At 46.2% G+C, this 27104-nt stretch overlaps 1 protein-coding gene across 3 annotated transcripts in view; it reads left to right on the forward strand.

Moving 5' to 3' along the window:
• Window positions 1–27104, forward strand: part of CECR2 (CECR2 histone acetyl-lysine reader) — a 118247-nt gene that overhangs the window by 58377 nt on the left and 32766 nt on the right. For 2 of the 3 annotated variants that reach the window (XR_011566814.1, XM_070790359.1), the window contains exon 2: window positions 17628–17722. Coding sequence is in view for 2 of the 3 variants with exons in the window: in XM_070790359.1 (XP_070646460.1) it covers window positions 17628–17722 (95 nt within the window). In the remaining variant the exon portion in view is untranslated. Of the gene's footprint in view, window positions 1–41; window positions 13832–17627; window positions 17723–27104 lie in introns of those variants that run through there. The other variant, XM_019961756.2, reaches the window with a different exon arrangement.

Here is a 27104-nt window from a genome sequence, read left to right on the forward strand (position 1 = left end):
GGAGGGGTTGGGGGCAGGAGGAGAAGGGGACGACAGAGGATGAGATGGCTGGATGGCATCACTGACTCGATGGACGTGTGTCTGGGTGAACTCCGGGAGTTGGTGATGGACAGGGAGGCCTGGTGTGCTGCGGTTCATGGGGTCGCAAAGAGTCGGACATGACTGAGCGACTGAACTGAACTGAACTGATTCCTTATCAGGATCTCCTGTCATAAAACAACTCATGCAAATGGTTACTATGGTGCCTGGCCAGGGTGGGTGGTTTCAATCAGTGTGCTTCCCCTAACAATTCTATAGAGCTGTTTAGATTTTGGCTTAATGATGGAATAAGTAATAACTGGGAGAATTTGCTGATGTTTTGTTCAGGTGGATTTTTATTTTTTAACTTGGGAAAAAACCCTTTTCTTACTTTAAAGAACCTTTTCCCTATTCTTTATTTGGGCCCATTTAATTGTGATCTAGTCTTGCTTTGACATATTCCTTTGTCTGCATCTCTCAGCTCCTCTTTTTGAGCTTGTTTTCTTAAAAAAATGAAACCTCTGACCCAAGCATTCTAGAAATCCTTATATTTGGAATACATAAAAACAAGAAAGTGGGTCGATAGCTGTACATCAGGTTAGAGTGGTGTGCGTTTAGGTTAGTTCCACATACTTAATTTTACCACCTGGTAGTATTCCACAGGGTGATTTCCTTGTTAAAATTTTTCTTAGCTATAACTTGTTAGTAATTGTAATCCTATTTTAAATGATTTTATTATTTTTGAAATTAATCTTGAAAGAAAGAAAGAAAAGGCAGGGTCCCTTTAAGCAGTAAGAATCCTATGAGAGCCTAGGAGGATGGATGATGGAAAGGTGCCCACAGGGAAGGGGAGAAGGTCATGATCACTCCCAGGTGTTAACTCCTCTACCTTTTGGCTGGTATATGAAAAGGTACTCAGCATCACTAATCATCAGGGAAGTGCAAATCAAAATCACAGTTAGGTGTCATCTCACACCTGTCAGAATGGCTGTTAGCAAACAGACAAATGGTAGCTAGCGCTGTCCCCTCCTGGCGAGGATATGGAGAAAGGAGAATCCTTGTGCACTGCTGGTAGGAACATAAGCTAGTATGGACACTATGAAAAAGAGTATGGAGGTTCCTCAAGAAATTCAAAACACAATTACCATATAATCCAGAGGATATCGTCGTCTTGAGGACAAGCCTGTTCTCCTACAATCATTGCAGCATTATGGAAACAACCTGAGGGCCTGTCACTGGGGAAGCTGATCGAGAAGGTGTGGTCTGTATGTGCATCCAGGTAAATATTATTCAGCCTTTAAAGAGAAGGAAATCCTGCCATTTGCAGCAACGTGGATGAACCCAGAGGGTATTATGCTGAGTGAAATAAGATGGACACAGAAGGAGAAATGCTACGTGGATTTAAATGGAACTCGTAGAGACAGAGTAGAAGACTGGTTGCTGAAAGTAGGGGAAATTGAGAGAGGCTGGAGAAAGGGCATAAACTCACAGTTATAAGAGGAATGAGATCTGAGGATGGTGACTGTAGTTGGCAACAGTATTGTATGAGATTTTCTAGAAAGTAGAATTTAAATTTCTTCCCACCCCCCAAGAGGGGTGTAAGTACATGGGGTGACAGATGTGTTAATGAGTGGATGGTGGTTATCTTTTCATTTTGTCTATGTGTATCAAATTATACTTTTAAGTATCTTACATTATTTGTCAGTTATATCTCTGGAGCTAAAAAAGATAGTTTTTAACTGAAAAAAGTGATACATTACCTCAATTTCTTAACATTGAAACAGTGCAGAAGCCTGTGCAATGAAAAGATCTCATTAGTTGCTGGTCATATGTATGTTTCCAAAAGCACTGTCTGTGTACCTCACCATCCCCTGTGTGTACACTTCCCTCTTCTTCCTGAGTTACTATGTCAGTTTGATTTCTCCAACCTCTAATCCAATGTTATCCACTGTAAAAAATGTCACCATTTACTGAAGTTTTGCCTACACCCAGATCCCTTTATCTTCTTAGTCTCCTGCTGCTTTTCTGCCTTCCACATTTCCTGCCTTCCAGCCATTCTGTTAGTTTGACTCTCAGCATGGATCTGGAATATCTGCCCTTCTTTTCCTCCCTTGACCTGCTGCTGCTCTAGGCCAGCCACCAATATCCCATGTCTGGATCATCGTTCACTTCTAACCGATCTCTAGTGCACATGCCACCAGCAGCTGGAGTAATAAACAAATCCAGACTGTCGATTTGCTGCTTAAGAGCTTCCTGTTCATTGTCACAGAAGATAGACTCTTCGTGTCTCAGTTTGCGAGGCCCACTTCATCCTGCACTTCAGGTCTGCTCCTGCCTTGCAGCTCCTTACAGCGTTTTAGCCATGGCTTCATTTGCCTGGAAAGCCCTCGCTTGTGTCTTCTGTGTGGCTGGCTGCTTTACATCCTTTTGGTCTCAGGCCAGGCATCTTCTCAACTTGACCTCTGGTTCCAGTTGTCCTCCTGCTACCCAGATATTTCCAGTAAATGCTGAGTTAGGGACACGGCAGTGGAGGAGGTTGAGGTAGTGGATGTGGAGAGTGTAGCACGGTGTCTACCACGTAGCCAGGGCTCAGTGTGAGCTAGCCGACATGGCCGTCACTTGTGAAGCACTAATGCCAAAGAAGCTGAAGTTGAGTGGTTCTTTGAAGAGCTATAGGACCTTCTAGAACTAACACCAAAAAAAAAAGTCCCTTTCATCATAAGGGACTGGAATGCAAATACCTGGAGTAACAGGCAATTTGGCCTTGGAGTACAAAATGAAGCAGAGCAAAGGTAACAGTTTTACCAAGAAAATGCACTGGTCAAAGCAAACACCATCTTCCAACAGCACAAGAGAGGACTCTACATATGGCCATCACCAGGTGGTCAATACTGAAATCAGATTGATTACATTCTTCGCAGCTGAAGATGGAGAAGCTCTATACAGTCAGCAAAAACAAAACCGGGAGCTGACTGTGGCTCAAATCATGAACTCCTTATTGCAAACTTCAGACTTAAATTGAAGACAGTAGAGAAAACCCCTAGGCCATTCAGGTATGAACTATGGACAGAGGTTCGTAATATTGTGTAGAGGAGGAGATGATCAAAACCGTTCCCAAGAAAAATGCAAGAGGGCAAAATGATTGTCTGAGGTGTCCTTATAGATAGGTGAGAAAAGAAGTGGAAGGCAAAGAAGAGGATAGATGTACCCATCTGAATGCAGAGTTCCAGAGAATAGCAAGGAGAAATAAGAAAGCCTTCCTAAGTGAACAATGCAAAGAAATAGAGGAAAATAATAGAATGGCAAAGACTAGAGATCTCTTCAAGAAAATTAGGGATACTAGGGGAACATTTCATGCCAAGATGGGCACAGTAAAGGACAGAAATGGTATGGACCTAACAGAAGCAGAAGATATTAAGAAGAGGTGGCATGAATACACAGAAGAACTATTCAAAAAAGATCTTCATGACTCAAATAACTATGATGGTGTGATCACTCACTTAAAGCCAGACATCCTGGAATGCAAAGTCAAGTGGGCCTTAGGAGGCATCAGTAAGAACAAAGCTAGTGGAGGTGATGGAATTCCAGCTGAGCTATTTCAAACCCTAAAAGACGATGCTGTTCAAGTGCTGCAGTCAATATGCCAGCTTTTGTTCGGTCTTATTACTGTTTGGTGAGTGAGAAGTTCAGTATTATAGCTTGGATGTTGTTGGTGGATTTCAGAGACAAACTTAGTACTAGTGGCTTTTAGTAACTACAACTTAGAAGAGTGTAAAACTGCCAGCTTCTGACATGTCCCAGTGATCTTGTCCCCTCCCAATCTGAATTGGGCTGATGCACAGGGCCTGTGGAATCCAGCGGGAGGGGCAGTGTGCCTTCTGAGGCCGGGACAGGACGGCCTCAGCCTTGGCCTCCTGGCTTGTGTGTCACACAGCACGAGGACACTCCGGCAGTCGTGTGGAGCCTCTGTAGGGGGACTGACTGGCTCACGCAGTGCCTGCCGTGGATGTGAGCCCCGGGAGCGTGGACGGTCCTTAGCTGATGGAACCCTGGCCAGCATCTGGTGACTGCACACCAGAGCCCTGAGGCCAGGCAGCTCCAAGCTCCCCACCCACTGAGGGCAGGGTGAGAAAGAACATGGTGGTGGTTTGAAGCCGCTACGTTTTGTGGGACTGTGGTTTGCAGCAGCAGGGTGACTGGTCCAGAGTGATCTGCGATGAGCCTCACAGCTCACGTTCACGTTGCAGGCCAGAGCGCAGGTGCAGGGCGTCAGGATGCACGGTCCAGCTGAAAAGTGGATCCCACTGCCAGGCAGGAGGCAGCGGGTGTTTGTGCTAGAGAAGGCCGCCAGGCTTGCTGACGTACATCCCCGTGGGAAACGGCTCTACCCTCTGCTCAGGAGCCCGTCACCTGTGACACCTGTCAGTTTACACTTGTAACCTGGAGTCTCACTTTGCACTTTGAGAGGGGGCCTGATTTAAGGGGCTCGGTTTTCTTGCCCTTCTTATTTAAGTGTGAAGCTTCTAGTTTCTATGTCTGGACAGAGACGCTTAGATGTTGTGGAGTCTGTCATTTGCCAGCTACTCTTAGGGTCTGAATCTGTGCTCGTAGGTTTCCCTGGTGGCTCAGCTGGTAAAGAATCTGCCTGTGATGCAGGAGACCCCAGTTCAATCCCTGGGTCGGGAAGATCCCCTGGAGAAAGGGATAGGCTACCCGCTCCAGTATTCTTCAGCTTCCGTTGTGGCTCAGCTGGTAAAGAATCTGTCTGGAATGTGGGAGACCTGGATTCGTTCCCTGGGTTGGGAAGATGCCCTGGAGAAGGGAAAGGCTATCCACTCCAGTATTTTGGCCTGGAGAATTCCATGGACTGTACAGTCCGTAGGGTTGCAAAGAAAAGAGTCAGACACGACTGAGCGACTTTTCCCATTCTGTGCCTCATGCTGGAGCTGCATCCTGTGCTTCACATCCTGTGTTTCTTTTTGGGTGGAGAACTCTGTCACATTTGCACCAATACGTTTCCTGCCTAGGACATGGCCCCTTGGGGTCTCTTCAGTGTTAGCGGTCTCCCGTCTCTACCCAGACTAGCAGGTGGTGGTTTCAGGTTTGGATCAGTCTTCCCTTTCCTTTGCTGTGTCCTGGAGACCTGTTTGGGGACAGCAGCCCTCCTCCCAGTTGTGAGTGCCCCCTCATTCCCAGCATCACGGAAACAAGGTCTCTCCTGCAGGCGTGTAATGAACTGTCATTTTGTCAGCAGAACAGAAAGTTGCGATTGTACAGAAGTTTCAATTAATTGCATGGGAGGAGCGTTTCTCTCCTCTGTTGGTTCAGTTTATTCTTTTCCTTCAAAGCAACTTGTTTTGCTGCACAGCTTACTTAGTTTTGCCTCTCACCAATATCAGTAAGTTGTCCAGCAAAGTCTTTCTTAATAATCTGTCAGCTCCTTAGATGTAATTTTTCAAGCCCCTTTTCCAGCGTTCATAGCTGATGGTGCCTCAGGCAGAGAAAGAAACATAGCACGCCTCTGTCCGCCACACGTGCCATGTGTGACTGGTCTCTAGGTGAGAGCAACGGCAGAAGCGTGCGGGCCTGCAGGCCTGCCTCTGGACCTGAGAGCCCCTCTCCCCTGGGTGAGTGGGCGGCACGAAGGAAGGGCCTTCTTTCCAACTGAAGAGACTAAATAAAACTGTTGTAAAGATGGGGACATACCTGTGATTTTTGAAAAGTACCGCTGGTTAGTTTGCAGTGAGCTCTCCATTTAAAGCAGAGAATATTGAAAGGGTCAGTTGAGGTCGTTTTGTACTGCACTGACCCTGGAAGGGCTCCTGGAGCCTGTGAGCTTAATTTAACCTGAGACCAACCCCTGTGCCTGCTTTATAAGTGAATTCCTCCAGATTAAATTTTTGGAAAAGAGCTTTCACAGATGACTTCAGACCACACTTCCAAGTGGTCATTAAATGTTTCAGATGCTTTTATTTTCATTATATGCTTCTCCACATTCGTATTTTAAATTATTGTCCTTCAGGATAGCTAGAGCTTAGGGCTTCTCTTTTTTTTGATAGTCTTCAGTCTGGAATCTTGGCTTGTGAGTCCTTGCTGCTACTTCTGTCACTTCAGTCGTGTCCGACTCTGTGCGACCCCATAGATGGCAGCCCACCAGGCTCCCCCGTCCCTGGGATTCTCCAGGCAAGAACACTGGAGTGGGTTGCCATTTCCTTCTCCAATGCATGCAAGTGAAAAGTGAAAGTGGAGTCGCTCAGTTGTGTCTGACTCGTAGTGACCCCATGGACTGCAGCCTACCAGGATCCTCCATCCATGGGATTTTCCAGGCAAGAGTACTGGAGTGGGGTGCCATTGCCTTCTCCGTGTGGGTCCTTACCAGTTTTCAAACACAAGTACTAAATACTCATGGGCATGTAGGGAAACAGGCACATGTAAAAACTAGGAAGCTTCTTAAGGGGTTTACGTAATAACAGTGGAAGGAAGAAAAGAAATGAACATGTACTAAATAAGTGATCGGTTAACTAGAAAAATCCCAGTAGGTGGACTGGACAATGATGGGCAACCCTGCAGGTGCAGAATGGGGTCCTGCCACCCAGCCTGTGGCAGGAGCACTATGGGTCCCCCAGGAGCAGGCAGGAGGCTGGCTGATGGGGACTGGGGTCGGAGGGCTGAGGATCTGCAGGGGGCTGCCTGCAGGGTCCCTTTGGAGCTTTGTTCTGACTTGAGCCTGTCATGTCCCTGGGCAGGGTCCAGTTAGGAGGCCCTGAGGGGTTGATGCTGAGAGAGCAGCTGGAGGAGGACCCAACAGTTTCTGAGTTGGATTTGCAGGAGAGTCACCAGGCCCCTTGCTGGGTAGGCTGTAAAATGAGAGAAAGGTCAGGGGTGACTGAAAGGCTTTCTGCCAGAGCTATGGGACGGGGCAGCTCCTTGTGCTGGGCTTGCTCTCCTGCTGGGCCCTCTGAGGGTCAGGTCCTTCTGTTGATCTCTGGTTTTGGGATTCTGAGGAGGGAGTGGAGTATAAATGGCAGGAGGCCTGCGGGAGAGTTGGAGGAGGTGGAGGGGAAGCCTGGAGAAGGAGGGAGGTCAGGGCAGAGGACAGCACAGACAAATTTACCTGCTCCTCCTGCCTGGGCCTTAGAGCTGGCTCAGGTGCAGATTGGTCAGAAAGAGGGTGAGTGTACATCACTGGTGCTAGCTACAATATTTTGCACAGATTCTTTTCAACCACCCCTGAGGTTCAGTCAGTCATTTAGTGCAGTTTCACTGTTCCAGAGCTACTGGTTTCTCAGTTGGAGGCAGATAATTAACCAGGAGTCTTCTTGCTTAAGGCCAGCTGATGAAGTTCTTGACTAGTGAGAGAGTTTTCAGGGAGACCACATGCCTGGAGTATTTTTACTCCAAGTTGTCCATTGTCTCAAGTGGCCTGGCCACGTGCATCCCTGAAGAAGTGGGTCTGCTCTAGGGGTTTCTACACCTCTTCCTCCGCCCCTCCCCCTTAGTAATTTTGGCAGCTGTCAACATTTATCCTACACTCAGGACACTTTCAGGAGTAAAGTCTCACGTGGATGTATGATGTTGATGTCGTGTCGTGTCCTGGCCTGGCGGTCCCAGGCACTTGCACAGACACGTGTGCAACAGGAGGCAGCAAGAGTGGCCATGCACGCGGCCGTGGAGGCCTTGGTTTGTCCTTTCCTTGCCGGTGGTCCGCCTTCTTTCCCGTCTGCCTGTGTCACTCCTCCATTCTCCAGGTTGTTTGCATCAAAACCTTGATCAAACCCAGAGTCTCCTACCTAATTCTTAAGAACCTCAGGCGTATTTTTCTTGTTAAAACCTTCCAACTGCCTCCTTCTGTGAAGTTTACATTTCCCACTGCAGACAACGGTAAATTTTGACTGGAAGATATTGGCTTATTTGTTTTTCTAATCAGCGTGATAAAGAGTCCAGTTTTTATGTGGAGGATGAGGGGACACGGGAGGGAAAACGAGGAGGAGAGACCTGGAGATGAAAAGGCTGCATCTGAAGTGACCTGGAGGATTTGCGTTAGTAACTGGTTGGGAGGGGATCTGGTGGTGTAGAGGGTGGGCAGTGACTCTGGTCTGTTTGAATGTTGAATAAGCTATGTTTCAGAAGAAATGGGATCATCGTTCAGTATCATTCCCCATGCTATTTTCCCTTTCCGGCGTTAATGGTCTCTGCCTTTTTGGTGAAGTGGAAAGAGTGGGAATTAAGAATTCTGACCTAGTTCCTTCTGTAGTAGTGATAACATGAAGACTTCCCACAGGTGCTTAAATTTACGCTACACGCCATCTTCGCCATGTGGTGATTCGGGCAAACTTCGGACTGTTGTGTCATAGTGTATTAAACTTCTAACAACAGAGATAAAATAGTCAAATTTCTGTTCGGAAATCTTACTTTGGGGATTTTACATAAACCTTTGAATTTTTAAAAAAATTTAATTGAAGGATAATTGCTTTACAATGTTATGTTGGTTTCTGCCACACAATAGATAACATTTGGATTTTTAAGTTTAGAAATAATTGCTTTTCCCCCATCCTTATTTCCAGAAATTTATTCATCACTAGAACCACTTTTGAAGATCTCAAGGGCAGATTTCTAGAATACTTCAGCCTCACTTCTATCTTTTTGAATCTGCTTTTAATACTCATTTCTGAAAATTTTGTTCCAAGTCCCTTTTCGCTTAGTAGTAAGATAGTTGGGCTTTTAGTTACTCCATGGGTGTATAGCCATGGTCATTACAACATAAGCACTTGTATGTTTCTATTTAACATGACTTTCAACACTTGTTATCAACCCAGGGAACCTCCTTGAAAAATGATTCAATCGGTGCTCTTTGCAGGCAGCCAGAACTAGCATTGATTGAGGTTGTCTCAAGCTGTTGTATCTTCCTTAATTTCTTACCCCAAAATAAAACAGTTGTGTAAGTGTCCTGTAATAGAAGGAACTTGATCAGTATTAATGTTCTACATAACTTGTTTTTTTAAAAACAATTTCTTTCTTTATGGCTGCACTGGATCTTCGTTGCCATGTGTGGGCTTACTCTAGGTATGGGGAGCAGCAGCTGCTCTCTGTTTGGCTACATGGGCTTCTCATTGCACGGCTGCTCTGGTTGTGAAGCATGGGCTTAGTACTTACGGTTCATGGGCTTAGTTGTTCTGTGGGATCTTTCCGGACCAGGGATCGAACCCTTGTCTCCTGCACTGGCCAGCAGATTCTTTACCACTGAGCCACCAGGAAAGCCTCATGACTGTTTTGTGAGAGAATTTTGTTGAGGAGTCTTTCTTCAGCCCAGCAGAGCCACACCGCCATGCTTCTCGGGTGTCCCTTCGCGGAAGCTCCTGCGGGGCCTGGCGCTGGCTCTGCCTTGAGTGCTTCCAGGTGGCCAGCTGGGCGCTCAGTGTGTAGATGCAAAACCCTGACAGGGTCAGTGGGCCCAGGGTCTCAGAATGCTGTCTGTTTATTTTTTTAAATTTATTTTTAATTGAAGTATAGTGAATTATCTAGTTCAGTTCAGTCGCTCAGTTTGGTCCGACTCTTGCGACCCCAGGAATCGCAGCACGCCAGGCCTCCCTGTCCATCACCAACTCCTGGAGTTCACTCAGACTCAATCCATCGAGTCCGTGATGCCATCCAGCCATCTCATCCTCTGTCGTCCCCTTTTCCTCCTGCCCCCAATCCCTCCCAGCATCAGAGTCTTTTCCAATGAGTCAACTCTTCGCATGAGGTGGCCAAAGCATTGGAGTTCAGCTTCAGCATCATTCCTTCCAAAGAAATCCCAGGGCTGATCTCCTTCAGAATGGACTGGTTGGATCTCCTTGCAGTCCAAGGGACCCTCAAGAGTCGTCTTCAACCCCACAGTTCAAAAGCATCAATTCTTTGGCGCTCAGCTTTCTTCACAGTCCATCTCTCTCATCCATACATGACCACTGGAAAAACCATTGCCTTGACTAGACGGACCTTTGTTGGCAAAGTGATGTCTCTGCTTTTGAATATGCTATCTAGGTTGGTCATAACTTTCCTTCCAAGGAGTAAGCGTCTTTTAATTCCATGGCTGCAGTCACCATCTGCAGTGATTTTTGGAGCCCCCCAAAATAAAGTCAGCCACTGTTTCCCCATCTATTTCCCATGAAGTGATGAGACCAGATGCCATGATCTTTGTTTTCTTAATGTTGAGCTTTAAGCCAACTTTTTCACTCTCCTCTTTCACTTTCATCAAGAGGCTTTTTAGTTCCTCTTCACTTTCTGCCATAAGGGTGGTGTCATCTGCATATCTGAGGTTATTGATATTTCTCTTGGCAATCTTGATTCCAGCTTGTGTTTCTTCCAGTCCAGCATTTCTCCTGATGTACTCTGCATATAAATTAAATAAGCAGGGTGACAATATGCAGCCTTAACGTACTCCTTTTCCTATTTGGAACTAGTCTCTTGTTCCATGTCCAGTTCTAACTTGCTTTCTGACCTGCATATAGGTTTCTCAAGAGGCAGGTCAGGTGGTCTGGTATTCCCATCTCTTTCAGAATTTTCCACAGTTTATTGTGATCCACACAGTCAAAGGCTTTGGCATAGTCAATAAAGCAGAAATAGATGTTTTTCTGGAACTCTCTTGCTTTTTCGATGATCAGATCAGTCGCTCAGTCGTGTGGGACTCTTTGCGACCCCATGAATTGCAGCATGCCAGGCCTCCCTGTCCATCACCAACTCTCGGACTTCACTGAGACTCACGTCCATCGAGTCAGTGATGCCATCCAGCCATCTCATCCTCTGTCATCCCCTTCTCCTCCTGCCCCCAATCCTTCCCAGCATCAGGGTCTTTTCCAATGAGTCAACTCTTCGCATGAGGTGGCCAAAGTATGATAGTGTTGTGTTAATGACTGCTCTGTAGCCAAGTGACTCACTTAAACATACATATGCATTCTTTTTCATATTCTTTTCCACTATGGTTTATCATAGTGGAACACTAAATGTAGCTCCTTGCGCTGTGGCATAGGACATTGTTATTTATTTGAAATAGATATCTGTCATTTAACACACACGCCTTCCTGATACCAGACCCACGTCCTCATCAGGGAGCTAAGAACCAGAAGAGGGGTTGTTTCTCCCCAGCCTGGTGAAGGGCCCTGCCCCACCAGGGACTGGGCTGGGTCAGCATCTGGGGACACCTTTAGAGAGCATGAGGACAGGTTCAATTCAGTCGATCAGTTGTGTCTGACTCTTTGCAACCCCATGGACTGCCAGGCTTCCCTGTCCATCACCAACTCCTGGAGCTTACTCAAACTCATGTCTGTCGTGTCTGTGATGTCATTCAACCATCTCATCCTCTGTCGTCCCCTTTTCCTCCTGCCCCCAACCCCTCCCAGCATCAGGGTCTTTTCCAATGAGTCAGTTCTTCGCATCAGGAGGCCAAAGTATTGGAGTTTCTGCTTCAGCATCAGTTCTTTCAATGAATATTCAGGACTGGTTTCCTTTGGGATGGACTGGTTGGATCTCCCTTGCAGTCCAATAGACTCTCAGAGTCTTCTCCAACACCACAGTTCAAAAGCATCAATTCTTCGGCGCTCAGCTTTCTTTATAGTCCAACTCTCACATTCATACATGACCACTGGATAAACCATAGCTTTGACTAGACAGACCTTTGTCGGCAAAGTAATGTCTCTGCTTTTTAATATGCTGTCTAGGTTGGTCATAGCTTTTCTTCGAAGGAGCAAGCGTCTTCTAATTTCATGGGTGCGGTCACCATCTGCAGTGATTTTGGAGCCCAAGAAAATAAAGTCAGTGTCACTGTTTCCATTGTTTCCCCATCTGTTTGCCATGAAGTGATGGGACTGGATGCCATGGTCTTTGATTTTTGAATGTTGAGTTTTAAGCCAACTTTGTGACTCTCCTCTTTCACTTTCATCAACAGGCTCTTCAGTTCTTCTGTTTTCTGCCATAAGTGTGGTGTCATCTGCGTATCTGAAGTTATTGATATTTCTCCTGGCAGTCTTGATTCCAGCTTGTGCTTCATCCAGCTCAGCATTTTGCCTGATACACTCTGATATAAATTAAATAAGCAGGATGACAATATACAGCCTTAATGTACCCCTTTCCGAATTTGGAACCAGTCTCTTGTTCCATGTCCAATTCTAACTGTTACTTCTTTACCTGCATACAGATTTCTCAGGAGGCAGGTCAGGTCTGGTATTCCCATTTCTTGAAGAATTTTCCAGATGGGTTAGACAATTCTTTTTCTTTTCCCAGTGAGTTCATAACTGTTCTCTCAGTTATAACCACACCCTGGTCATTGCTAGTTTGTCCTATCTTCTCAGATTTCTCCTCGTAGTTTGATGGCAGGCATTTCTGGAAGTTCATCCTTCAGCCTGGTTGCTCCAGGCTCCTATCTTTGGTCTTCTCTCTTCACTTCCTGGCCCTTCCTCTGCTGAGCAAGCTCATTCTTAATCACTGCCGTCTCTACCGGGAATGGGGACCGCTTGCCCCCTCCCAGTTGTGATGCTCCCCGAGAGGGTGTCTCAGCCTGTTGGCAGCCTCAGCATGAGCTGCGGAGCCAGGCACAGAGCGCGTCTTCAGGCACAGGGGCCTTTTCCCTCGTGACACCCCTGTCATGTGACCATGGAGGCTGGGCTGATCGGCGGATGAGAGGGCCCCGCACATCCGAGTCGTGTGTCCAGGGTTCTGTGCTGCTGTCCCCCGGGAGACCAGGGCGTGATGACACATGAACAGCCAGGGTATTTCCCGCTTTGTTATCTGTCCCCGCCCCGCCCCCACTTAGTTTTTCACCACTTAGAGATCCATTGTCTTGTTGGGGGACTGGGCACAGTATTAAAAGTTCCCTGAGATGTCCTGTTCTCTGCCTTCCACCTACAGTTGCAACATCTCATGAACTTTGCTTCTGCAGCTCCCCTTTCAGCCTCTGCCCTGACTCACTGTCGTCCTTGGTGTCCTCCCTGGGCTGGGCCTGGGACTGTCTCACCCTGGGCCTGTGTTGCCCTGGCCTGCACACCATGCCCAGATTAACTTCCAGTCTTGATTGTTGCTTCTCTCCCTGACTTCACTGCTGCTGCTAAGTCGCTTCAGTTGTGTCTGACTCTGTGCGACCCCATAGATGGCAGCCCACCAGGCTCCTCTTTCCTGGTTACACCTAAATTATTTCTGGCCAGTCCAGTGGTGAGCAAGGAGTGGGGCTGCTTAACCCCAGGGGTCTAGGGCTTCTGGCTGAATGAAGTAGCTTTGACATAAGTTGTCTGACCACATCTCCAGTTTTATTTTTGAAATTCATTCACATGTTTAAGTTAAAAATAGTATACCTTTCCAAATGACCACAAGCTACAATTATGAAAACAAAACCATCAGAGGAAACCCAGCTCTCTAGGAAGCTGTGCCATGAGCCACGTGCCATGGGTTCCGAGGGCACAGTCTCGGCGTGAAGTCCAGATTCAGACCCTAGTCTGAGGCTAAGCACCAGCCTCCTGGCTGGGCTGCTGAGACTCTCCCATCTCTTCAGTGCTCAGCAGTTTACTTCTGTATTCTGGGGCTTGCCTGTGGGAGAAGATGTGTGTAACTTCAGATCCCTTTTTTAATATCTGGAGCCAGTTTTGGTAATTTATACCTTTTCAGACAAGCATATTCATGTAGGTTTATACATTTATTGCTTTGATCAGTATTTTTCAGCCTGAGGGGAGCTGTGTGGTTTCCTTTCTAGAAAGTTGCTCCCTACGTCATGACTGGTGATGGCTGTCGTGTCTGCAGCGCAGAGCTGCCAATACGGTGTGAACTGTCTCGAGCAGCCTTTGGGATGAAGGTAATTTATACCAGGTTAGAAGCATCAGCTGCCACAGTGCCAGGGGTGCTTTCTGAGGCCTGGGCCTGCTCGCCAGGCAGCCTGTCTCAGAGAGCAGCTGGGATGGCCCTCAGAGGGCCTGCTTTGCACCTCCTTTGTGTGAGCACAGTCCTGGGCGTGCATGGAAACCCCCACCTTTGACTGTGATCCCACTGCCTTGCAGCTGGTCCCTGTGCAGGTGAGAAAGATCTGTGCCTTTTACATCAAGTGAGACCCAGGTAGCTGTTTCCTCAGGCCTTTCCCTCCTTGGGGAAACTTAGTGGGGTCTTTGTGCCTGGAGTGTGCCCGTCCGTCATCTCTCTTCTTCCTTGGAGTTGAGGGAAGGAAAGTTGTTCTCTCTTTACCTTGTTTCACAAAAGATACAGAAGATTCGGGATCTCGGGATTGGGTCCATTACTAGGAGGCCCTGCAGTGAGCTTTGAGAGCAGAGCAGTTGCTGAGCCGTGCTGGCATGGAGGAGTTAGTGATGTTCCTGGGCTGCCTCTCCAGGATGTACTCCCTGTTTGGGGAAAAGTTTCCACAACACAGGCTCAAGGCCCCTACCCCCCGACTCCTCCCTGGCTCACCCTGGGGTCCTTTTCTCAGCAGCTACTGCCAGGTCCCAGGGCTGAACAGGCTCATCCCTAATGAGCTGTGACACCAGCTGCAAGGAGGGTGAGCGTGACGCTCAGGAGCCCTGCTTGGTCCCTTCTCGGTGATTTGCTGGTTGCTCCCCCCACCCCCGTCCCAGAGCATCTTGGCAGAGTTCAGATTTCTGTGCTCACAGCTCAGTGCCCACAGTGAAAAGGGAATACAAAAGGGGGTGTGGAGTGAGGAGGAGCGGCAGGGGCGGGGCTTTTGAAGAGTGTTTAAAGACCCTGGTTGCCTTAGCCTGGGCTCTGGGCTGAAGGTGGAAGTAGTGAAGCTGTGAATAATCTGGGTTGGAGGTAGTTTTATTGGCTCATGCATCAGTTCAGTTGAGTCGCTCAGTGCAGTCTGACTCTTTGCGACCCCATGGATTGCAGCATGCCAGGCTTCTCTGTCCATTACCAACTCCTGGAACTTGCTCACACTCATGTCCATCAAGTCGGTGATGGCATCCAACCAGCTCATCCTCTGAGGTCCCCTTCTCCTCCTGCCTTCAGTCTTTCAGCATCAGGGTCTTCTCCAATGAGTTAGTTATTTGTATCATGTGGTCAAAGTATTGGAGTTTCAGCATCAATCCTTCCAGTGTATATTTAGGACTGATTTCATTTAGGATGGGCTGGTTGGATGGATCCCTTTGCAATTCAAGGGACTCTCAAGAGTCTTCTCCGAGAAGGCAATGGCAACCCACTCCAGTACTCTTGCCTGGTAAATCCCATGGACGGAGGAGCCTGGTAGGTTGCAGTCCGTGGGATCACAAAGAGTCAGAAATGACTGAGCGACTTCACTTTCACTTTTCACTTTCATGCATTGGAGAAGGAAATGGCAGTCCACTCCAGTGTTCTTGCCTGGAGAATCCCAGGGATGGAGGAGCCTGGTAGGCTGCCGTCTATGGGGTCGCAGAGTCAGACACGACTGAAGCGACTTAGCAGCAGCAGCAAGAATCTTCTCCAACACCACAGTTCAAAAACATCATGCATACAGGCCATGTATTAAAAGAAAGTTTGAGTTTCTGTTGTTCAGAAATCTGATTTTTGAAAAGACCACTTTCTGTTTCTTCAATCTGTTTTTTTCTACACACCGTCACTTGGGAATGAATTGACTGCAGGGCTCACACGTTACGGAGCGTTCACTGTGCATCAGGCTGGTCTGGCATTTATAAGTATCCCCTCATTTAAATCACCGTAGCTTCTGCCTGGGGATACTTGTAATGTGGCAAGTTCTCTCCCCGAGCCCCTGAATTGTGGTCAAAGATACATAAACTCTACTTCGCTAACTGTTACAGGTACACGGTCTGTAGTGTGAGGTGTAAGGACACAGTCCAGTGGTGTTCCGTTGACGTGCACAGCCTAGGAATGTTGAGTGTCAGGGTGCAGTCCAGCACTGCTTATGTGTAAGTGCACCGTCCACTGGTGTTAAGTGTCAGGGCACAGTCTGGTTGTGTTAAGTGTATTCATGTTGCTATGAATCTGTTCCAGAACGTCTTGATCTTGCAAATCTCTAACTCTGTATCCATTGAAGTGAAAAAATTTTAACTGATAAGCGAGACCTCTTTTTGTTCAGCGGGATTAAAATTGCTGTCCTGCTTCTGCTCTGCTGTCTCTCTGTGACACTGGGCGCAGGGCTGTGAGAGCGGAGGCTGTGCAGGGAGCCCTGGCCGCCTGTGGCCGCTGCGGGGGGGACACTTAGGTCCAGCCTCTGACGGAGCAGTGACTCTGCGGGCTGGGTCCTGCAGGGCCCCGGGGAAAGTGCCTCTCCCGAGTCACCGAGTCTGATTTGGTCTGTTTTCTAGGTGCTTCTGAATTTGAGGCACAATATAATAGAGATACGTCTACAAAGGAATGTTGTGTTTCGTGCGTTTCCGTATCCTGTGGGTGACGTGTGAGGCAGGGTGGCACTTGTATTCATAAGCGTCACAAGTTCCTCTCGGAGCTCACATGGCAGATATTTCAGGCCCACCCAGTTCTCCTGGAAGAGCGGGCTCAGCATCCCTGGCGTCTGCGCAGAGAGTAGGTGCCCTTGTGTCAGGTTTGCGCACCCCGGCCACACTTGCCCTTGGGCTGGCACGGTGTTTTCACACTGAGGCCCTGGCGTTCAAGGTGTCCAGGGCCCCTTCCTGCTCGCGTTGTTGGCTTCAGTTGTTTGTTTCTGTCAGTTAGTGTGCTTAGTAATGCTTGTGCCACGTGATGTTCCCGGGGTGTTTACAAACTTAGGAACTTTTGAACATAGAACAATAAACAGAAGGATTAAAATATCGAGCCATAGGCCTTCCCTGTATTTCTAGTAGAAGCGGACCTCCTTGTGCACACTGCCTGCCCCTCAGTGTGGAGGTCAGAAGCTGGTGCCCTTGGTGCTTTTGGACCCACCTACAAGACCCTGAGTCTGGTTATGAGCCGACCACGCCACCAGCAGAGTGGATCCCGGGGAGTCGGCTTGCACAGCAGGTGGATGTGGGCCTGTGTCCTGGGAGTGGTGACTGTTCACTGTGGGAGCTTGAGAAGGAAAGGAATAGGGGCCCCCAAATCCCAGCTGTCACCTCTGTCCCTGTAGCTCCTCAGTGAACCCTCGTTTAGTGTATGTGTGCCATCTCTGCCTGAATCCCACGTGCCTGTGCCCTGTCCCCTGGGATTCGCCCCTGACCCCCGCATGGGCAGCACCTCACTGCTATTAGGTCCGACAGGCTGTGTGCGCACAGAACGTTCCAAGTGGCATGATTCTGGAGAGCTGTTGCTGTTGGCTTACTTGTTGAAACTTCAGTAAATGAATGCTTTTTGATCAATTATACATCTGCTCCATTACACTCCTGCATTAAAATAGAAAGCAATACAGCCTGTTTACATAAGTTAAGCTCTTTTGTGACTGTGCTGGCACTGACTTATACACCTGATCTTAGCCAAAAGTCTGAGAAGCGATGGCACTGATTTATAAAAAGAGGTGTCTGCCTGTACAGATGAAAGAAATGGAGCTTGGTAAGAGCAATAGGGGAGTAAACGCCTAGAAAATCAAAGAGCTGCATCAAGCCAGAAAGGACAGTGCCGTGATGGGCTGTGGTGGTGTGGGGGGAGGGCCACTGGCGGGGTGTTGGGGATCTGCCTCTGAGTCTGAGCTCTCGCCCCTGTCTCCCCCTCCTTAGGAGTTAGAAGCAGCTCTCCACAGAGATGACGTGGAGTTCATCAGCGACCTGATCGCCCGCCTGCTCCAGGGCTGCTATCAGCGAAGGGACATCACGTGAGTAACCCCAGTCCTCTCCTGGCAGTGGAAGGAATTAACTAGTCCTAGTGATGTTTCGTATCTCCTGGAGCAAACCTGAGCAGATCATCGGCCGAGACGTACAGTGTATTCACACGTGGCTCTGGGCCCTGCCTTTCGCTGCTTCTGCAGCTGCGTTTTCATTGTATTGTCTTTTTCCCACTCTCACAAATCTAGAGCCCTTCCCCTTAGGTTCCCAGCTGCCACAGTCACATGGAGTGTTTTCCTCTCAGTGTAGGCCTTACTTTCTCATCTTTGTTTCCAGTATTGGTAAATCGATGCCGAACAAAATTAGATTCTTACTGTCGTTCTGCCCCTTGGGTCTGTGTCTCTTGTTCCTGTGAACAGTAGCATCATTCTGAGATGGAGCTTCTGGGCCTCTCACACCGTAGCCGCCAAGTACACCCGCTCCCTTACACGTGAGACAGGTAGAAACGTGGAGCTGAATTTCATCCCTGTCAGCAAGTACAGGCTCTTCCTGCTCAGGCCTTGGCCCTTGTTTCCAGGGACTCGGTAGCCATTCTCTTTATCCTGTTCCCACATGGCACTGAACTGTGGGACACTTCTGGGAAGCAGAGACTGGATGAGGTTCCCAGTCCTGGTCCCCCAGTCCAAACAGAAGTTTGGGGTGTTGTGGTTTGTAGTTTTTGGACAGTGAACGAAAGGCGGTGTGTGGAATATTTCTGTTGTAGTAAGCTCACTCCTAGGGGCCGGTCAGGGCTGGGAGTCGACATGTGGGTACAGCGTGAGTGAGGGTGGTGAGCTGCTCCTGCACCCATCGTGGTCCTCAGCCGCCCTGACACGGTGGGGGTGCTCTCCTGGGTGCTCTGGAGTGCTGTCCGTCCCCAGGGGCGTCCAGGCTGTCATGCTGGACAAAGAGCAGGAGGAAACATATGCCTTATCACTCAGACACAATGAGGAAGGGTTTGCTTTTTGAGCTGTGGCTTGGGGAGTTTGTGTGGTTTTTTAAGCACTGTTGTAGTCATAATGTGTATATAATTTCACTTTTTCTTATCTTACATTTAGTTATCATAACTAATGTTTCTCTAAATAGGATTGTCAGATACCCCAGTTTAGTAGATGAACATTTGTGCCTTAACTCTTTAACTGTTATAAACATATTTCACATAGCCTTGGACATAAAAGCTTGTACACCTAGTGAATCATGCTCTTATTTTAAATTTCTGTAAGTATTGTCACTGAGTCAAAAGAAAGGCCCGTTTAAGATTAAAGAAATACAGTACCTCCCTGGCGGTCCAGTGGTTGAGACTCCATACTTCCACTGCAGTGAGCATAGGCTCAGTCCCTGGTCAGGGAGCTAAGATCCACATGCTGCATGGCCCCCCAAAAAAGATTCAAAACAATGCATTTCCAGGCTGCTCATTCCAGAGGTTGTTTTATTTCACCTATGACTCATCAGGGTCCAAGGGGTCCCTTTGCCTCACCTCACTCTGGCCAGGGTGCTGTAGGACAGACGCCCTCAGAACCCTCAGTCCTGGTTCCCACCACAGAGTGTGTGCTCTGGCCACAGCAAGTGCTCTAAAGTCTGCAGAGCACGCAGGTGTTTGAGAAAAGGGCCAGGGAATTGAGTCTTCACGTGGGTGCTTCCCAAGGGAGCCCAATAAGTGGGTGAACGCAGGAAGGACAGACCCGCTCATGAAGTGCAGGTGGGAGGGTTGCTCCTGGGGCTTGAAGCCCTGGAGCAGCGCCTAGGGGGTTGCAGAAAGTCCCATGTGGTTCAAAAATGTGATTGGTTTGAGCTGCAGAATCTTGGCTCTATTAAATTTTGATTCATTGCCACCATATAAAATGAGACTTCACGATTAAACCCCTTTCTGTTGGAAATCATCTAAGACACCTCTCAGCTGGAGGGAAGACAGGGCCCAGCCCCAGCTGGGGGCTCTTATCGCCTTGGCTGGTGTCATTGTGCACGTGTGGGGCTTGCGTAGCCCACCACCACCTTCTTTCCCAACTCGTCTCTGAACGCTCAGCCACTCAAGGAATCCAGTGGCCACAGCACAGCAGGAGTGGGAGCCCAGTAGGCCTTGTAGGCTGGGTGACAAGTTTGGAGGTGTGGTCCCCAGGGTAGGGAGCACCGGAGACCAGGAAGGAGTGAGTGAATGGATGAGGCCTGAGGGGCGAGGCGAACACAGCACAAAGGCCTGTGAGGGTGTGAAGGTGATGACCCAGTGCCTACAGCCTGGCAAGATGTCCAGCTCACCTTTCCTAGATGATCGTGCACATTTGAAATCTGTACTGGAATTTCCTCTTTCATACTTAGGCCTTGTCTTCACAGGTGTGTTGGCGATGATCAAGCACAAGAAATACTTGTTTACGTTTGCAGAGCTGCCTCCTCATGGGTTCTGTCTCTTGCAGCTGTGTGCTGGCGCCCAGCCTCTTAACATTAGCTTCTTCCTCATGACAGCACTGTATCAGTTACTCCTAAACAATTTCTTTTGAAATCAGATGTTAATTTATTTTAAAAAACAAACAAACAAATGAGCCTGGTCAAATGTCCTGAAATTTCAGGTGGTGGTGTAACCGAGAGCAGAGAGTTTTCCCTTTTTGCCAGCACTGCTTCGGTGACTTTTCTGCTGTTGAAGGAAGCTGCGAGTCTCTGAAGGACAGAAGGAGCGGGGAGCCTTCAGCCCCTCGTGCCCTCAGCGCTCATCATCACCCTGTCCTGCGCGGTGGTGTGGCGCGGCATTGGTCCTGCTGGTCTCTGCTGGTCCAGGGAGGCAAGTGTTGGTTCTAGCCTTCGTCAGAGCATACCTGTGATATGTCACAGCATTTCAGAAAACATACAGTGTTTGTGTTAGAAAAAAATAGATGAGTATACTGAAACAAAAACATTTCTGAATGGTGAAGTTAAGTGTGAGATCTGGTTGACCAAGTTGAATTAACTAGTCTGGAGTGAGGCTTCACCTTTCTAAAAACTTGTTGATGATGATCTGTAGTAATACACAGAAAAGGCATGTTCCTTACTCTGCAGTGTAGTGAATTTATGCAAACTGAATACACTTGTGTGCAGTGATCACTCAGACAAGGAAGCATCGCAGTGAATTTTACTTTTTCCACTGAAAGGAACTGCCCGAAGTGATCGTTACTCTGTCTCTCCAGTGGTATCCACGTGCATTTAGAGTGAATTTGTGCTCAGTATTCTCAGAGGCTTTCTTTTCATCCCACCCTAAATAAAGAGGATTTTGTACAAATGAATGCTTTTCTTTCCTGCTTCTAAGACTTAGCTATTACGTGGAGCTAAGAAAGGGCTTCCCTCATAACTCAGTTGGTAAAGAATCTGCCTGCAATGCAGGAGATCCAGGTTTGATTCCTGGGTCGGGAAGATCCCCCAGAGAAGGAAACGGCAACCTACTCCAATATTGTTGCCTGGAGATTCCCACTGATGGAGGAGCCTGGCAAGCTACAGTCCATGGGGTTGCTAGAGTCGGGTACAACTTAGTAACTATAGAGAGAGAAGACAGTTCCATCATCTCTTTCTGTATTACTTGCCTCACCTGTAAAATGGGAATGATAAGCATACCCATTACTAAATTTATTTGTTAATAATAATATTGACTTAGATTAAATTAAATTATTTATGACATCCTTAGAGCAGTCTGGAGCTTTTAGTAGTGGGGAGAGCAATGCTTCATGGCTGATACTGGATGTGGGTGTTTTTTAATTTACTCATTTATTTAAGTAGCTAGCTAGGTAGTTAACTCGCAAGCTGTGCCGTGTCTCTGTTGTGGCATATGGGATCTACTTCCCTAACCAGGGATTGAACCCAGGTCCCCTGCATTGGGAGCGCGAATCTTAGCCATTGGATCACCAGGGAAGTCCCTGTGGCTGTTTTTTTAGAGTTTTATGGACACTGGAATTTGAATTCTATATTATTTTCATATGTCATGAAATAATATTCTTTTGATTTCATTTTTCTCCCAACTTTTAAAAAAGAATGATTTTTACATTCTTAGCTTACAGTCTAAAGATAGACACTCAGGCCAGATTTGGTCCATGGGTCATAGTTTGCCTGTCCGTTTTTAGAAAAATAGGTTCTTGTTTCTAATTCCATGAACTCGGTCAGCATGCTGTTCAAGATAATACGACATTTCCATCTCCCCAGAAAGTGCCCCCTTTGCACTAAATCTAACCCCCACCCTCCCAGAGAAACCTGCTGTGTCCTATACAGTGGTCTGGTCCCTGTGGATGAGGTTGTTTGGCCTTACTGCAGAGCTGCTTCTGGTTGGGATCACTCTGCGTGTCCGCGTCTTTCGGGAAGCCCAGAGTGCGTGGCGCTCGCTGATGCTGCCGTCCACGTCAGTGCTTTGTTCCTTGAGGGAGGAGTCTCAGTTGTATCCAGTGCAAAAATGACTCAAGTGTTCTGTCTACTAACTGGTGGACTTGTGTGCTGCCTCCAGTGGGGCTGTAAGGAATGAAGCAGCTGGAAGCATCTGCACAAGTTTTTGTGAACGTCTCTTCATTTTCTTGGGAATTGCTGGGTCCCGTAGGAGAGTGTGTTTGATGTTAAGAAACTGCCAGACTTGTTTTCTTGACCACTGTGGTTGCTCCATATCTTTGCCAACATTTATTATTTTTAATTTTACCCAGGTTTTCATTTTACTGATTCTGTTGCGTGTAATGTGGTAACTCATTGTGGTTTCAGTTTGCATTCCCCTGATGACGAGGTAAATAACAGGCTATGACTGTTTTTTCCTGATGTGTAGCTTACCTGTTTGTTTGACACTGTCTTTTAAAGAACGATAAGTTTTAATTTTGTTGAAGTCTAATCTATCAGTTTTTTCTGGGGTGTTATTAATATTTCCAAATCAGGACATACCTTTAATGTCAATAGATTTTCTTTGAGGTTTTCTCTTAGTTTTATAGTTTCAACTTTTTGCAGTTATTATGATGCATTTTGAGTTAGTATTTGTCTATGGTGTGAAGCAGAAGGTCAGGGTCCACATTTTTTACTTATGAGTTTCATGTATGTTCAGTCTATTCAAGTATCAGATTGTCTTGAAATTGAGAGTGTTCTCCACCTTTTTTATATTTTAGTTTTGCTTTTTAAGTGTTTTGACTATTCTGGGTTCTTAGCATACAAATTTAAAAATCAAGTTGTCAGCCCTGCCACCCCCCAAAAAAGGCCTGCTACAGAAAATGGACACCGACCGATGTTGAATTCCCCAGTCCTTGACCATGATACGTATCTCACCATTTGTTTATCTGCTTTAATTTCAGGAATATTGTATGGTTTCAGTGTAAAGATATTACGCATCTTTCCATTTGTGCTTGAGCTTTTATATTTTCCAGCTACTTGTTGCCAGTATATGTAAAATACAGTTGATCTTTTTATGTTGACCTTATTACTGATGCTTCCTGAACCCGCTTCTTGGTTCATTGGTCTTGAAGATAACTGAGGAGTTTCTGTTGTCTGCTTCTGCTTCAGCCTCTGTCCCAAGAGCTTCCTTCTCTTGTCTTGACACTGTGCTGGCCACAACTCTGGTGTTGTTCCTGATCTTGGGGGAAGTATACAGCCTTTCACCATGAAGTGTGATGAAGTGCTGTCCCTTTTGTCTCTTGCTGAATTCAATTTGCTGCTGTTTTGAGGACGATGATGAAGAATATTGGCCTGTACTTTTATTTGCTTAGAAATCTTTGTCAGGTTTGGCAGATGGGTTGAGAAGCATTTCCCTTCTCTGGTTTCTGAAAAAGTCTGTGTAATTTCTTTTGAACAGTTCACCACTGAAAGCCTTTGGGTTTGTAGTTTTCTTTGTGCAAGGTTTTATGTGAGTATTATTGATTCAGTTTCTTTAATAGATTAAGGCTATTTGGGTGTTTTATTTCTTAAAAAAGTTTTTTTTAATTTTAATTTTTGGCCACACCAGCCAGCATGTGGGGTCTTAGTTCCCTGATCAGGGATCACACCTGCGGCCCCTGCAGTGGAAGGTAGAATCTTAACCACTGGCCCACCACCTTTTTTAAAAAAAAATTTATTTAAGTATAGTATTGCACTAATTTCAGCTGTACAACAGAGTGATTCAATCATACATATATATCCTTTTTCATATTCTTTTCCATTTTTTCTGTGGTTTATCACAGGATATTGAATATAGTTCCCTGTGCTGTACAACAGGCCTTGTTGTTTATCCATTCTGTATATACCAGTTTGCATCTGCTAATCCCAGACTCCCAATCCATCACTCCCCCCACACCCCCTTTCTTTGGCAACCACATACCTGTTTTCTGTGTCTGTGAGTTTGTTTCATAGGTAAGTCTGTGTCATATTTAGATTTCACATATAAGTGATATCGTATGGTGTCTGTCTCTTCACTCAGTGTGGTCATCTCTAGGTCCATCTGTGTTGCTGCAAGTGGCGTTATTTCATTCTTTTTATGCTTGAGTAACATTCCACTGTTTATATGTACCACATCTTTATCCAGTCATCTGTTGATGAAAATCTATGTTGCTTCCATGTCTTAGCTATTATGAATAGTGCTGCTGTGAACATAAGGGGTGCATGTATCTTTTTGAATTATAGTTTTGTGTGGATATATACCAGGAATGGGACTGCTGGATCATACGCTAGCACCATTCTCTGTTTTTTGAGAAACCTCCAAACTGTTCTGCATAGTGGCTGTACGCATTTACATCGCCACCAACAGTGTAGGAGGGTTCCTCTATCTTCTGGATGGTCTGTTTCTTAAGCCATGACTTTGGTAAGTCATTTTGGCATTTTTCAAGGAATTTGTCTGTTTCAGTTTTTAAATTTATTTCTGTAGTGCTATTCATAACATTCTGTTATCCTCTTAATATCTGTAGGATCTGCAGTGGTGTTTCCATTTTCATTCCCGATGTTGTGTCTGTTCTGTCTCTCTTTCCCTCTAGAAGTTGATTCTTTGTACAGGTTTATCAACTTTTAAAATGTTTACTAAGGAACCAACTTTTAACCTTACCTACTGTTCGTTTTCTTTTTAAAATCTTTTTTGTTTTATTGATTTATCTTTATTATTTCTTCTGTTTACTTTGGCCTACCCTTCTTTTTCTTCTTAAGTTATAGTACTGGTTATGAGCCTTTTTTCTTTTCAATATAGGCATTTCAAAGCTATAAATTTACTACTAAGTAGTGTTTGACTGTTAATTCACTTACATTTAGTATAATTATTGGTATGGTTGGTTTTCCACTTGTGTCTCTGGGGTTTTTCAATGCCTACCTCATGGGCGGGTGTTCAGAATATTTCACGGATTGTATAGTCATCACTACTGTTGAATTCCAGAACGTTTTATCAGCCTCATGAGACACCTCACACCCATGAGCTGTCGCTCCTCACTCCCTGCAGTCACCAGTCCCACTAACTAATGGGCTTTCTGTGCACGTTGTTCATTTACTATTCTAGGTGCTTCTGTAGGTGGAATACATACATGTAGGTATTAGGCTCGTTTTATTTAGCATGTTTTCAAACACATTGTATCATGAATCAAGGACTCATTCATTTTATGGTCAGAAAATACTCTGTTGTATGTTTTATTTCTCTGTTAGCTCATGGACATGGTGCTGTTTCAGTTGTTGACCATTATGAAGCGTGCTGCTGTATGAGCATCAGTGTACTTGCTTTTGTGTGGATGTAAGTTTCATTTCTCTTGCCTATGTACCCGAGAGTGGAATGGTTGGGTCATATGGTAATTCCGTTTAAGTTTTGAGCAACTCGCCAAATATTTGCAAAGCAACTGCATCGTTTCATATTCCCACTAAGTGTACAAGCATTCCCCTTTCTCAGAGTTAATAAGCAGTTAGCACTTGTTCTTACCTGTCTCTCTAATTTTAGCCTTCCTGGTGGGTGTGGCATGGTACCTTATTGGGTTTTGATTTGCATTCCCTGAATGACTAATAAGTGTCTCTTCACCTGTTTCCTTCTTATTTTTTTTTTCCTTCCTTTGTCCTTCAATGGTTTCTTTTTTAAGTATTTCACTTTATTTCTTATAGACTTTGTGGGTGCATGTATGTATCTGTGTGTGTGTGTGTGTGTGTGTGTGTGTATGTGTACGTATGTGTATGTATGTGTGAGAGAGAGTGATTCTGGGGTAGCAGGGTGCATCTTTAATTATCAGAAGCTGTTTAGAATTCTTACTGTACCATTTCTCACCTTCAACTTGACACTCCAGACTTCCAATTCATACAAATAATATTTAATTAAGGTCCCATCTGGTTTCCACTAAAGACAGTTCTTTATCTTTTTAAAGACAAAGATTTCCAAGTAGCTTTTCAAACATTTCTAGATGACTTTTAATACTCTTCTTTTTTACCTAACATAAGCATTCATATACACAAAATCTGTTATATATGTATTTCCCTGTTAAAATGTTTTATATCTTAGTCATATTTTCCTTGAGTTTGAAATTGTCATGATTTACTTGTCATGATTTCTTAATTGATTTCAAGACATGGCAGGTACCATATAGTCCTACAAAAGAGGCATTGGTTTAGTGGTTTTGGGCTGAATTGTTTTATGATCTTTATGAATAAGTACTTTTCAAATGTTCTTGTGGGGCCTTTTAGCAATTACCAAAAGTTAGTCTCTCTATTTGTGGATGTGAGAGTTGGACCATAAAGAAAGCTGAACACTGAAGAATTGATGCTTTTGAACTGTAGTGTAGGACAGCAAAGAGATCTAGCCAGTCCATCCTAAAGGAAATCAGCCCTGAATATTCATTGGAAGGACTGATGCTGAAATTGAAACTCCAATACTTTGGCCACCTGATGCGAAGAACTGACTCATTTTAAAAGACCCTGATGACGGGTAAGATTGCAGGCAGGAAGAGAAGGGGATGACAGAGGATGAGATGGTTGGATGGCATCACCGACTCAATGGAGATGAGTTTGAGTAAACTCTAGGAGTTGGTGATGGACAGGGAAGCCTAGCGTGCTGCAGTCCATGGGGTTGCAGAGTCGGACATGACTGAGTGACTGAACTGAACTGAATTTTTCTGTTTCGTCTCTACATGGCACTGGGATGCCAGGTCCTCACTGCTGCCTGCACGTGGACTGCAGATACCCTTTCACGTCTCAGAACTGACACAGCAGTCTTCCTTTTACTCAGGTGATCTCAGGAAGGTTGTTTCCCTGCTTGGCCACACCTCCCACGTCACGTGGGTCTCCTGGTGGAAGCTTGTTCTGCGGAAAGCAAAACGAGCAGTTCTCTGCTGGGGTTCTGAGATGCTCACCCTGGAGTGTGGAGAGATAGTTATGTCTCTCTCTTGCAAGCTATTTTAAGGAGAGGGGAAGGGGAATTAGCATTTAGAACTTCTTTCAGACAAGAAGGAACATGGACATGGACCATGTGCTTCAGTCTTTTTGCTCTATTGA

Source organism: Bos indicus, chromosome 5, assembly GCF_029378745.1.
Source record: "Bos indicus isolate NIAB-ARS_2022 breed Sahiwal x Tharparkar chromosome 5, NIAB-ARS_B.indTharparkar_mat_pri_1.0, whole genome shotgun sequence".
NCBI classification, from domain to species: domain Eukaryota; kingdom Metazoa; phylum Chordata; class Mammalia; order Artiodactyla; family Bovidae; genus Bos; species Bos indicus.